This window comes from Carassius gibelio, chromosome B11 (assembly GCF_023724105.1).
Source record: "Carassius gibelio isolate Cgi1373 ecotype wild population from Czech Republic chromosome B11, carGib1.2-hapl.c, whole genome shotgun sequence".
Classification (NCBI taxonomy): Eukaryota; Metazoa; Chordata; class Actinopteri; order Cypriniformes; family Cyprinidae; genus Carassius; species Carassius gibelio.
In genome coordinates this window covers 18466515-18480800 of record NC_068406.1, presented here as the reverse complement: position 1 = coordinate 18480800, position 14286 = coordinate 18466515, and the positions used below count along the sequence as shown (strand labels likewise).

Genomic DNA, 14286 nt, shown 5'->3' with positions numbered 1-14286 from the left:
CTGTTTTGAGTTTAACTGTTAAACCTGCGTATATCCAGAAGGGATGACTGTGACTGGATAAGTTTGAGAGCCAAAGTCTAACAATCAAGTGTTTAATCTATCCACACTGCTGATTTCGACAGGGAGGAAAACCATAGTTCCACCATAAAGCTGTCACTGAACAACCAATAACTGGTTGAAGTCATTTAGAAGTCTTTTAAATGCATGGTAATTTATGTGTAATTATTTTTCATTTTCAGCAACAAACTACCATTTGTCTCTAATAGACCCAGATGCAATAAACTCAGGTCTACAGTGCCACCTAGTGCACAACAAGAGAATAACCACGTGATGTCCGATTCATCAAAGAATGGTTCCTTTGAACTAGTTTTTTTTAATCATTCGTTTGAATCAATTCGCAACGCGTTTGTAAATCACTCGCCTGGGTGAAGTAAAACGTTGAAGTAGGGTAACCACGATCATAAAATCGAGTGATAACATGTTATATTTAAAAAGAACACTTTGACAGCACTAAATCCTGTGAGTAAGGGAACAGTTGTGATTCAAACGAATCGAGAGTGATGTATTTGAATCGGTTAATTAAAGTGAACGGTCCTTCTCAAATCTAGCAATTAGGGATTCCTATATGCATGACATATTATAAAACCACACCACCAAGATTTTTATAGAAACTTTGTCCACTTTTATTTCTTAAAACATCTTTGTAAAAACACAAATATAAAATGAATGGGTAGTTCCACTGTGAATTCTTTTTTTTTACATAAGTAATTTGCACATTACAAAGCCACCTTCTATGAAAAACATGATATATAATTGAAATTTTCTTTTAACAATTTCTGAAGAGTAAAATCCAAAAGTGGCAGAAATCTAAAAACAAGGCAAAATAAAAGAAAAAGAAAACTGATAAAAAGAGAAAATGAAAATGAGACGAAGAGTTAGCTCGAGAAAGGAAAGGAAAATGCACAATGTGTATGTGTGAGTATGTGAGACAGTGACAGAAAGTGTGAAAGTGCAATAAAGAAAGAAGCAAAGGGAATGACAAAGAATGATGATAACAGCAAAAAAGACAGAACGAATGAGGGATAGAGCCGTAAAGACTGAAACGAGGGAAGGACATGGGCTATCTGTTATTTGAGAAGGGCTCGGTAGAGCAGTTGTGAGTGGCTGGTGCTTCTCTCGTTCTCTAGACAGAAGAGCAGATCCCTGAGGTTTACACGCGTGATGCGCTGGCGAGTGTACTGCCTCGACGCTCCTGCATTTAAGCCCCCAGATGCACTGGCGCACAAACCTGAGCCCTGTCAAAACACACACACACATCCACATATATGAACTATGACAACAATCCGATCTAAACTAACATTTTAATATTCATTGTTGGTAGATTGATAAAATAGGTGTAATGTAATAGTGACCATTCTAAGGGAGAAAAGAAAATGAGTGAGACTTAATTTAAACACACACGTTTAATAACAGTGTTCAATATATTTGTGTAAAATATTTCTAGAATTGTTTTGAAAATATATAATTTACATAAAAGTAATATCAAAATTGTTTCTCTGAAAAAAGTGAATGATGCTATAATGTAATATTTATATTAAATGAAAATAAATAACATGAAATAGAATTATATTTTAAAATATTTTCAAATAGTAAAGTTCTCAAACTTGTAAATTATAATAATTACAAAAATATTATATAAGAAATACATTTCATTAAACAAATGTATATTTAAAATTGTAAGAATTTGCTGAAAATTTTTCACAAAATCATTCAAATATTTATTTAAATAAAAAAATCAGACAATTTATGATACTGTAATATTAATATTAAAATATTTTAAAAAATAAAATAACATGATATAAAATCATCTTAATTTTGTAAAGTTTTTCACTGCAAAATGTGAATGATAATATAAGAAAAATATATAAACAACACAAAATAATAAGTAGCATGATACATGAATATATTCTTAAAATTGTGTAAAGAATTTCTGAACAAAATGGTTGTGTCTAACTTGGTCTTTAGACTGTCCTATCTGCCATTTGTGACAATTTGAGACCCTTGAAGCACAACCTGACATCTTAAATCTGCCCAACAGGTGCTAAATTATTTAAAGAGGGCACGAAGAGGGACAGAAGGAGATGAAGAAAAGGGCGGCAGACTGCCATGATGAGGGTGAGATGTTTGGTACCTCTGTGTCAGTCCCAAATGAAGGAGAATCCAGTTTTCTTTTCTTTCTGGGTCCGATAGCCGCCAATGCCGTCAAGTTGGCATCTCTCTGTTGAATCTGAGCCAATTCCTGCTGCTGCATCTGTAGCCACAGGCACACATATATCAGCTCTGACCCATAATCAAACACAATGGTCCTCTGACAAGATAAACATCTCGAGTATGCCTCTCTATCTTACCTCTTTGGCCTTCTGTTTCAGCCGCAGCTGCTCGGGGTCCTCTTGTCGCGAGCGTGACTGCAAAACATAAATAGCAATTAGAGAGGATCAACAGTCAAAACACATAGAGACATCTGCTGGAATCAAATAATTATGAAAAAAATGGAGGCTGTCAATCAAAATCAAAAAGATTTCATCGGGATTCATTTAATGTTTTTTTTTTTTTTGCAAGTTTGACACAAATAATGGAGCTTTCTCCCTCTTTTTAGAAGTACACTTACACTATCATTCATAAGTTTGGACACTGTAAGATTTTGTAATGCTTTTGACAGAAGTTTCCAAATTTTCTGATCAAAAAATACGGAAAAAACAGTAATACTGTGACATATAAGAATTTAACTGTTTCCTATTTTAATATATTTTAAAATGTAATTTATTCCTGTGATGGGGAAGTTGAATTTTCAGCCATTACTCCATTTTCAGTGTCACATGACCATTCAGAAATCATTCATATGCTGATTTGGTGCTCAAGAAACGTACTATTTTTACTAATACTGAAGGTTTTGATACAATAGAAAGTACAAAAGAACAGCATTTCTTTGTCTTCACGTCCCTTATTTTTCTTCACTGATCATATTAATGCACCACAGCTGAATAAAATAATTAATTTCAAAGTTTTGAACTGTAGTATACATGAATAAATAAAGACAGAGAGAGTATAAACAGAGAAAGAGGGACAGAGAGAGATTTATTTTAAGTTTGAGCAGGCAAAATTAAAAAAAGAATCCTGAAATATAGCAAACAATTAACATAATAAAATAAATTATAATAAAATCCTATCAAATTACAAGCAACTATAAATAATGCTAGCCTGCATTCCTCCAGGCTGATTATCAGATTTTTCATATAAATCGTGGAGTTTCGTTAGTACGTTTCTTTACTTATGCCTAATGATACTGCGTTGACAGTATATCACTTTTATTATTATTATTTGTGTGTTCATTTATATAATTTCTTACATTTCAGTTCTCTAAAAAGAAGAGTGTCTAAGTGCTGAATTTGAAACTTGGTAAACTTAGAGCCATTTCTATTAGCTATGGTACTGGACAAAAGTGACACAAGAGAGAGAAATACTGTATTTTCCACACTATAAGACGCACTTAAAAGCCTTTAATTTTCTCAAAAAATGACAGTTGACATTCCCTTTAGCACAGCTCCATCTAGTGGATGCATAACGCAAACCCAGTCAAACGTTTGACTGCGGTATCTTCTATTCTATGCGGTGCACCCTATATATGAAAACAGTTCTAAAATAGGCCATTCATCGAAGGTGCGCCTTATAGTGCGGAAAATACGGTACTGCATTGTAGTGTGTGAGAGGAAAAAGAATTCAATTCTACCACTGAGTTTGGAAGACTGAACCAGGTCTGAACTTAAATCAATGATCAGAACCTCTGGCCAATGGTAGTAATAGAGGTGTGTGTGTGAGTGTGAGTGTGAGAGAGAGAGAGAGAGAGAGAGAGAGTATGGCTGGAGGTGGTTTACTAACCTTAGCTGCCTTCATTAAAATTTCTCTCTCCTGCTCCTCTTTCTTCTGTTTCTCCAACTGGTCAAGTTGCTCAAAGAACTTGAGCTGAGAGCGAACATCCTCCACCTGCTCGTACCGGCTATCCTCCTGCACACACATCATTAACATTACACACAGCCTTGCAGGTTCACAACAAAAGCTGACGCTCAAAGGATAGAGCGCTTTCGAAACTGAAACCTGCAACAGCCTCTGGATTCCTAATTCTGATTCGGACAAAAAGGAACCCCATCCAGGGTTCAACAAAGTGTGGTGAAGAAATATAAAAAATATGTTACTATCAACATACTTTAATGAGCTAGCCGAACTGGGGCAGCAGACTTGCCTTGTAAGTCATGTTCTTTTGCTGGGCGATCAAGGAGACCTTCTCTAGAAGGTTTTGCAGTCTCTGCTGAGTGGCATGAGAGACGATGTTCACAACCTCAGGACCCAGCTCTGTCACTCCAAACCTTTGGCCTGACCACATAAGAGGACAACAACTGTTAGCTCTGGTAAAACAGTACGTTGTAGTAAGAATTCGGTAACTAGAAGTCTCACCTATCTCTAGTATCTTGTGCTGTAGCATGCTGGCAGAGAGGAATGCTTCATCCTTGCAAGACCGCGTGACTGCGCCAACCAGCTCCGAGTTGGTGGCCAGGATACGTGCACTCTCTTCAGAAAGATTAACGCCTGCCATTGAGGCCACGTCATTAATGTCATCATCATCCCTGGACAGATTTAAGACGTACAAGAACATATGTTAGAAAGAGAGTCTTTTCCTCTAGTTTTACGAATGCTGCAAAACTAGACCTACAGTATATACTATACCAGTGGTTCCAAATCCTGGTCCTGGAGAACCCCCAACACTGCACATTTTAGATGTCTCCGTATTCAAACACACCTGATTCAGCTCATTAGTGAAGACTCAAAGACCTCAAATGTGTGTGTCAGATAAGAGAGACATTGGGGGTTCTCCAGGACCAGGATTGGGAACCACTGTACTAAAACACTTTTGTATTGATACTCAATTTACCATACTTTCAAATATATTACAGAAAAATATACTTTTATAAAATACTAAAATAACACTGGCTCACAGTATAAAAATGTATATTACATTTAGTCATTTAGCAGACGCTTTTATCCAAAGTGTTTTACTGTACAAATGAGGACAATGGAAGCAATAAACAACAAAAAGCAATGATATACTAGTGCTATAACAAGTCTCAGTTAGCTTAAACGCAGTACACGTAGCAAGGGCTTTTAAATAATATAATAAAAAGAAAACAGATAGAATAGATAAAGAATAGAACAATCACGTTTTTTTTAAGAGTAGAATTAGAAATAGTGAGTGCTAAAGTTAGTTTATATTAAACTGTTGTGTGACCCATGGTCATGATAATGGCACTCTAACGGTTATAATTCACACACAAACTACTGTGTACAGCCTGAAATGAATCAATATTGAGGAAAATGCTACATCTTTTCATCACAATCAGTTTAGATAAACTTTGTGTATTACTCGTGTATGTTGTGCACAATGTCTCCTGGGTAAACGTTGCTGTGCATGGCAGCAGAAAAGTGAAATGAACGCAACACGAACCTGAAAGTTCCTCCAGCACCATCCTTTGTTTTATTCTTCTGCGCTAACGCTACAGACACAGAGCCCGGAGCCAGTTTAGTGCTACTCACAACACCCTGCTTCACAGCGACTGACAGACACAGAAAGAGAGAGAGAGGGGTTACGTCATTATGTTACGAAACAAAACAGACAGTGACGGGTTCGACGGACACACTCACCTGTCTGGAACTGTTTGAGCTGCACCTGAGGCTGACCCACCACTATGTGGCTGTGGGGTTGACCCCTGAGCGTCACCATGGGAGTGGTTGTCAGGGTAACCTGAGGGGGCTTCACGATTGCCCCCTGCTGTTGAGACTGCAATACCTTAACAACAACAACATTGAATGCAATTCTATTATTACAACCATTGAGAGAATTTAAGACCAGCTGATAAAACAGTCATTAATCATGTATATTTAGTTTTTAAATATTTGGTTATATATGAATTAATATTACTATTATAATAGATCATGTATACATATATTTTGACATTTGTTTCAAATAATTAAGTAATATAATATTAATAACAAGAGGTTTCTTCGCACCTAATTATAATACTATTATTATTTTTTATATATATCATATACTATTAATATTATCGTTATCATATTCTACTAATAATATGTGAAATGGGACTCAGAATTAAATGTAACCTTTTATTAACAGAAAGTTTCATAAAATTATCATGCACAAAACCTTACTCTTTGTCGAAACATCAGTTAGTTCTAATGACATGCATATGATGTCTATTGTAATAATTGACACAGCTCAAGAGTGATGTTTTACTTTGCCACAAGGCAAATACAGGCATTACCATTCAACAATTTAAACTATGTACTAAAGCAATTAAGCTCCATTCATTTAGCTCAGTGTAAATTAAGACTAAACACTTCATTTTACCTGCAATGTGCCGTTAGCATTAATAAACCCAACAGTGTCCTTGCACCTCACTAAACAACACATCAAGTAAATTATGCATGTAGGTCCGTGTTTACCAGCGAGGCAGTCTGGCTGGAGTTGCTGAGGGCAGGCTGGATGAGCGTGCGGGGAGCTGTGGAGGTGGCACCAGCCGTGTTCGAGCTGGTCAGCACCACAGCGGGCGCCTGGAGGCCCTGGCTCTGCTGGATGAAGGCTGTGGAGTCAGGAGTGAGCTGTCGAAGAGCTGGAAGACTCCTCTGAAGAAAGTAGGAAGTGTGTGTTAACACAACCACCAAAACGACCACGCTGCTTATGTGTGCTCTGTGAAACAATCTTGTTCAATAAAGATTGTGCATAAACTTAACCCCAGGTTGCTCTTGAATTATTTTTCTCCAATTAGTAGATACTTACAGAAATGTATTAAATGTTATATAATTATCTGGTTCCGAATGACATGATTTGAGTTACATTTTCATTGAATTTTAAGATCTTTACCTTAAGGAAAGGCACTAAATAAGGCTGAGGAGAGGAGTTGAGCTCTTTGTAGAGCCTGCTGGTGAACTCTTCTGCTTCAATCGACCCTTCCTGAGGGGACAAACACCAATACAGGTTCATATCCCCCACCACCAATGACTAATACACTGGGTTCAAAAGTCTGAAACCATATTAAAATATTAATTTAAACAAACATTTTAGAACATAAAAAAATATATATCAAACAAAGAATGAAGAATGAAGAAGAAATATATATAGAGAGAGAGTCTTGACTATTTCTATTTAACTAAGCAAATTTGTGAGCTTCTGAACATAATAAAACCTCAAAATGTTTCCATTAAAGCACATCAATATATTCATGCAGCTCAAGTACATTTTCTGCAGGCAAACAATATAATTATTAAGGAATTCATATTAATTACTGTACACTTTTTAATGAAATTATACTTATATGTATTTTTTTCCATTTAAAATTATTTTTTCAATTGTATGGAATACATAAAAAATCTTAAAATGTATGAAATCATTACACAAATACATTTATAAATATTACACTTAACATTTATTCAGAAAGGACACATTAAACTGAGCAAAAGTATCATGTTTTTCACCAAAATCTTTTCAACATGAATAATGATAACAAATATTTCTTGAGCAAATCAGTATAATAAAATGATTTCTGAAGGATCTTGTGACACTAAAGACTAGAGTAAAGGCACAGGAATAAATTACAATTTTAAATACAAACTGGTCATATAATAATAATAATAATAATAATAATAATAATAATATTGCATAGCGCAACAATATTATTTTTTGCTGCATATTTGATCAAATAAATGCATCCGTATGTTGTGCATTAAAGACTTATTTAAATAATGTTTTTAAAAAAAAAACATGTGAACAGTAGTGAATAAAATAGAAGCATTTTTATGAATGGTCACAGATTTGGACCCCACTGCAGGGGTAGACTATGAAACACAAACATTTAAAGGTAATCTGTTCAATTAAGGGTTTACACACCTCATTAAAAAAAATATTAACTTGCACAATTCTGATAAAATGCCAAAAACAATTTACAAAGTTAGAAACATACAAAAACACACTCAACCTCTGAAACTCACCAGCAGGTTCTTGACCAGCTCTTTAACGTTAGCGACAGTCTCTGATGACTGCTTACCACTAGTGGCCAGCTTTATCAGCGTGGACAAGAAGTTCCTACATTTCTTTACATTCTCCATTGTCTCCTATAAAAAAGAAAAGTGATTGCATTAGCACAATGTAGATTTACTCTGCAGCAGCTTCAGGTTATCTTGCATCCGTACCTTGGATGCATACAAACGTTCAGGTTAAGATTTAATGGCATGAGCCTTGCATCAGTTGGGGACATCAGGGGATTCCCACAGAACAGACATTCCATTAAGGTTTGCTCTCGTAAATCTCTTTAACTCCTTTTTACCATATTTAATCAGGTCAGTTAACAGAGCATTCGAGAAGCCTTTAAGCATGAAGCTAAACGCTCAGGACCGTTTCTTCGGTTGTGAACCGGCGTGTCTTTGTGTGACTGCTAAGTTAGTGCAGCCTCTCACCGTTGCTGAGGAGACGGTGGTCCCTGGGGCAGCGGTCACAGTCCTCTGGGCGGTTCCTGCCTGCACTGACAACACTGCACCCACAGAGGAGGCCTGCTGACACACCAGAGAGAGAAGAAGACAACAGCCACCTCAGAAATACACCTTACAGCACAGACTGACTCCTGTCATTTCTGAAGGGACTTTTTCTACATGATGTGTCTTTCATAGCTACCTGTACCGGTGGTCTCTGGAGTGTGGTAGTGGCCGTGCTGCTGGCTGTAGGAGAGCCCTGCTTTATGATGGTGGTAGGAGTCACCTGTCGGGCCATCAGAGGAGTTCCAGGTGCCTGCAAATATCAGACAGACATTAATGAGTAAATGCCGACATGGGGAATGAATGGAAAAGAATGGAGCCAACTAGTAAGTAGCTAGTTGACAAAAACTGTCACATACCCCATTAGACCCATGCTGTGTGTTGCTACATGTTTATGCTTTAAAACATAGCATTTTTGTGATCTAATGAATAATCTCAATTTAGAATAAAACAAATCAGTAACATTTAACACCATATTCAACTGCTTTCTAACAATAGTGTATTTATGAATTAATACTAGGGGTGTGCGATTTTGGCAATAAAAATATCTACGACAACAATAACAATAAAACAATTTTGTGTGTTATTTTGCTGGTACCTTAAGGACTACCGTGGACAGCTGACTCCTAAAGTTTTTGATATTCTTCATGTTCTGTGTGGTGGTCAGTTCACGGATAGAAATTAATGTTTTCCAACAAGTTTAAGAAAAATTTAATATTTTCCATTTTATGGCCTTCATCTTACTACCTTCATAAATTCATTTTACTAAAAGTGTCCCTTATCTTTTGAGTCAAATTCTATAAGAAACTCGGGCTGTTACCAGGCAAATGAAATCAGGTTCAACAAAATTCATCTTTACAAAACAGAGGAAACACAGAAGTTGCATCTGAAGTGGCATTTAGATGTATTTACACACTGTTTAATGCAAGACATGATTATTTTTTTTTAATATATATTAAACATTGAATACTGATATTTGAAATGATTTAAATAATAAAAGATACTTTGAATGTGAATGTATTAATAAACTGAATCATGCAATGAAAGAACACACTCTAATATACGTGCACTAGTCTAGACTTTACGTAATGTATGTGTGAAAATCCTGTTTTTAAAAGCATGCATCTAATACCCCATATTAGGGCTGGGTGATATATGGAATATTAGCAAAAATATCGGAAAAATTTTGATGGAGATGTAATAATCTTAAATATCTTGAATATAAAATATTTCAAATTCAAGCATACTTTCCCAAAAGAACGCGCCAAATGTCCAAAAAACAGAACATGTCACTGCGGACTGCTCTACACGACTCTACTATGCGAGCTCTCATGAGTGCGGTTGCCAGATATCAAGATTTCAAATCCACGAATCAGAGCTTTGCTGTTACATAGACATTTTCTTCCTGGTGTTTTTGCCTATTTTAATGCACACAAACGCTCGCTCCTCATTGCGGGAGCACCGCCGCAGATGATCTGAAAAACAAACAAGCTGGAGTTTAGCGATCTAAATGAAAGCGTCATTCAGCCGGTCTGTTTCCTGTCATGAGATCGCGGCTGTATTGTTTGCGATTGTGGTCGCTGTATAAATGCACTAGCTCAATCGCTGTTGTGTGAATAGAGAAACAGTCTATGGCAATGTGGAATTTAACTTTTATAATATTTTTCATTTGTTTCAGCAGTTTTCATAATATAGACAGAGAGAATGTAGAAGTCTCAAATAGCTCCCCATCTGAGTGTTTTTAGTGGCAGTGGGAACATAGTTTCATGCCACAGAGCTTATCTTAAAACAGAGACAGTAGACAGACTTGCGTTCTTGGCTAAAATTAAATAAATACTTTTCAGAGTTTAACTATTTCCCCTGGTTTTTTTTATTATGCAAGCATTGAGATAAATATTGAATATCATAAAAAATTACTTATATATATATATATATATATATATATATATATATCTATATATCTATATATATATATATATATTTCAAATATCGCCCAGCCCTACCCCATATTATATATATCAAGTCAATATAATTTAAATAAAATAATAAATTATATCAATTATTTATTATTATTATTTATTAAATACTTAAGTCTATATAATAATATAATACCATAAATATATTTATTATTCTGCAGTCATTCAGTCGAAATATGTACTGCAGGTGTCAGTTGAGTTTGGGGCGGTCAGAGGGTATTACCTGTGCAGAGGTGATCTGCCCAGGGGTGGTGCTGGTGGGGGCAGCAGGACGGGCGGCCTGAGACTGGGCCTGCATCTGTGCCAACATCTGCTGTGGGATCATCAGTAACTGACCACTATCACTACGCACCAACACCATACCTGCACATACAAACATGACACATACAGAAAGGCTGACATCACTTCCTGTGTAAACTGTTATTCATTAGTGAGAATGTCCTATTGATCTGGCTGGAGTCAAGTCTGGTAACCGTGGCCTGCTTAGAGGCAGGAAGAATAATGCGCACAGTTGGTGGCCTATATTTGCACAGCACACTGAGAACCCTACACACTCAGTCTCCGTTACCGTGTGAACCAACGGATGTGTTCTGAACAGAAACTGTTGGTTGGAGAATCCAGATGGCCTCTTGTAGAAAAATCTGTCAAGTATTCTGTCCAGCCAGACAACAGGCTTGTCAGAATGACCAGAGCATACAGTCAAAAAAAAAAAAGCGAAACTTCATGAGCATTTCCTGGAGCAAATGCTAGTGCTTGTGACTGTGAGGAAGTAAGAGAATAGTGTCGAGGTCTTCACTAAAATCACCCAGTAAAAGGCCGGTCACACTACACTTTTCACTCCATTGACTTTCATTCATATGTATGCGAATGCTGAAGACTGGAAAGGAAACACAGGCTTATACAAAGAACTTTCACAGTTTTCTAGTTTGGTGAACTTTATCCAACAAATTTCTATCTTGAACAATAGAGGATTATTACATCAAAGCATGATTTCTTAGTGGATTTTTACATCTTGGATTTTTTATTTGTCATTAGCTACATAATGAATTTATGTAAAAAAAAAAAAAAAAGATACTGCGGAACATGATGTCTGAAGAAATGATACATGCTCAAGTGTAACTTGCCACTTAAGGAGAACAGAGGTAGAGGAATGCGAGACAGAAAAAAAAACTGAAACCAGTACATATTAGCATTTTAAAGTTCTTATAATATCACTGGAAGTAACATTTTAAACTTTTTAGCACTGAATTTGAATGGAAGAGTCTAAACCTTCAACCTCAAGTTAAGATAACCAAGAATTCACAAAACGTTTGAAAGGAATCATTTTTGCAAGAACTGTGGCCAAACTTCAAACTAACATTTCCCTACAAATTCAGCTACTGGTAAAACACCTTAAAATGTTTTGATCTTAAGATGAAAAAAAAAAATAATAATTGCATGATGATAAATTGATATCAACAATGCTTTCTAACTATTACTGTGAACGCACAGTGAAAGGCACAGAAAAGCCATAATTTACCCATTGTGTTGTTCCAAAACTGTACACCTTTTTTCTTCTGAGTACAAAAGAAGATATTAAGCAAAAACCATCTCCTTTTTTTCCCATACAGTGAAAGTGAATGTAGCTGTCTTAAAATTTCCTTTTGTGTTGTGCACAATTAAGAGAGATGTGCAGGTATGAAGGATGTGCAGTTCTAAGGAGAACTATACTTTATATGCATTTCAGGAACTTTAGCTGCTCTACTTTTGTTATATGAACCACTCACTGACAGTGTGCACCACAAACTTCGCACAATATCAGAGATGGCTGTTAAAATCTCTACAACTTCCTCTATTACACAATTTCACATCATTATACAGTATGCAAGGGGAGTGCTAGTGTGACTGAGGTACCTGGAGGTAGCTGGATGTTATGGATGTTCTGGCCCGGGGTGCTCTGTGGGAGTCGGGGCGCTAACACCTGTGGCGCAATGGCCCTGATGGCAGGACTCGGTCCCGCAGCTGCTGCAACAGTTACCGGAGCCGCAGTTCTCGCAACCCCCTGTAAAACAGCCCCCTTGGCCACTCCAGGGCCGAGAGTCATGGTGCCGGTGGGCTGGATAATAGTTTTAGTAGCCTCGGACTTGCTCCCTGAGACAGAAGCAGGAGTCTGGTTCATCAAAATCGGGGTCGTTGTAGTAGTAGTAACGTTAGTAGTAATGGTAATTCCGCGTGTCGCTACATTGGCTACAGTCGCTGAAACGGTGTTATTGTTATTACTCCCGTTAATAGTTAAACCTGTTCCAGCAGTTTGCATAGATGGCCTGACAACTGTCACTGAGGGACCTGCACTGGATGCTGCCGCTGGAGGATTCCCGTAAGAAGACTGTATCACTGTGTTTGGGCTTTGGGCGACAGTGACACCTTTGGCTACCCCGGGCCCGTTATTAACAACTGGGACAGAAGTTGAAGCGTCGTCTGATGATGATGATGATGATGGGCCACTGGACACTGGAGTGCCGCTTTCAGTGTGCGGATCCATTGCATTGCCTCCGTTCAAAGTTTGCACCGTGGATGTCCCGGTCAAAGTAGTTACCATAGCATTAAGAAACACTGGATCGCCTTAGCTGTCTTCCATCTGTGCCTCAGGCACATCAGTTCAGGAAGTTTGGGTTTTCATCCGCTTTTCCCTCCACTTGCTTTTCGAAGGAACAAGCGTGAGTGAAGGGGAGTCTCGTGTCACAATGTCAATACAGATATGACAAGCGCCCGTTTAACCTCAAGTCCACTAGCAACAATGCTCTTGTGAGAAATAATCATCTAACACACCTGAAGAGCAGCAGCTTTCATTATGTTCATATGTACAAGAGCTCGCAGAAAATCAACATTAGCTAACGTTAGTTGAATTGCCTCTTTTCCCGGAGTCAGCGGGGTGATTTTCCGGCTGCCTGGGCGCTTACCTCAAACTTATTGTGACAAGATGTGGAAACTTCTAATCTAATACAACCTGAAGTATCGGTGAAAAAAAGTTTCTTTCCCACTCTTTTAATACAGAAATCCTTATACAGCAGGTCAAAGCCTGCCGCCATCTTCGATGTGAACAGTGAGGAGCTTTGGACAAAATGACATTGCGCATGCGCGCAGAAGCGGAAACGTCATTACGCTGGATTTTTGTGGAGCCCTCATTGGTTGTCCTCCTGCGTGGAGGCGGGACACGAGAAACGTCAGTTGATTCTGGCGGAGCGCGGTCAGAGTCGGTCTGTCATCGAGAAAAGGGCCTTGTTAAGTTGACAAACAACCGTTGAGTTATTCGTAGATTGCTTTTGGGCATATCTAGAGGCACTCTTAGATGTTATGTGTTGGTTATAAAGCATGTAACGGCTATTCGGTGAACTTCACAGCAGGCTGTCTTCCCCCAAGATGGCCCCGTGTTTTGAAGCGTCTGTGTTGAAATCGTGAAAAGGCGCCACACCTCTGCCAGCGTGACTGGCCATAGAGGGCACGCGTGCAACTGCATCCTTAGTTCACAGGGTTCCTGCTCAACCCCATTTGACTTAACGTTACAGCATCTTTACCTCTACTTCGCTCCGTTATAAGCTGTATTTTTGTATTCGCGTTTTACCGTTGCACTGTTTTGACTAAAACTTTAAAATGTCTTAACTTTGCAGGCACATTATGCTTA

The 14286-nt window shown here is 37.6% G+C and overlaps 1 protein-coding gene across 2 annotated transcripts; it reads right to left on the bottom strand.

Moving 5' to 3' along the window:
- Nucleotides 1-659: 659 nt before the first annotated feature.
- LOC127968398 (transcription initiation factor TFIID subunit 4) lies at nt 660-14033 on the bottom strand. 2 transcript variants are annotated; one of them, XM_052569593.1, is made up of 15 exons: nt 12519-14033; nt 10849-10988; nt 8789-8902; nt 8575-8670; nt 8110-8232; nt 6986-7075; nt 6568-6747; nt 5752-5896; nt 5555-5663; nt 4510-4679; nt 4298-4428; nt 3937-4062; nt 2409-2465; nt 2192-2311; nt 660-1295 (listed from the first exon to the last, which is right to left on the bottom strand). In XM_052569593.1, the coding sequence occupies exons 1-15, from the start codon at nt 13201-13203 to the stop codon at nt 1128-1130; spliced, it is 2454 nt and encodes an 817-aa protein (XP_052425553.1). In that variant the 5' UTR covers nt 13204-14033; the 3' UTR covers nt 660-1127. The 2 variants fall into 2 exon arrangements, with proteins under 2 accessions (XP_052425553.1, XP_052425554.1); XM_052569594.1 differs by having other exon boundaries at nt 8575-8667.
- Between the last annotated feature and the right edge of the window lie 253 nt (nt 14034-14286).

Bases quoted from the DNA above. Each gene is read 5' to 3' on its own strand.
- LOC127968398 (XM_052569593.1), bottom strand. From the start codon at position 13,203: ATGGTAACTACTTTGACCGGGACATCCACGGTGCAAACTTTGAACGGA. The intron at 2,312-2,408 runs GTAAGATAGAGA...CTGTGGCTACAG, and splicing joins TGAAACAGAAGGCCAAAGAG to ATGCAGCAGCAGGAATTGGC. The intron at 1,296-2,191 runs GTACCAAACATC...GTGTTTTGACAG, and splicing joins CATTTGGGACTGACACAGAG to GGCTCAGGTTTGTGCGCCAG.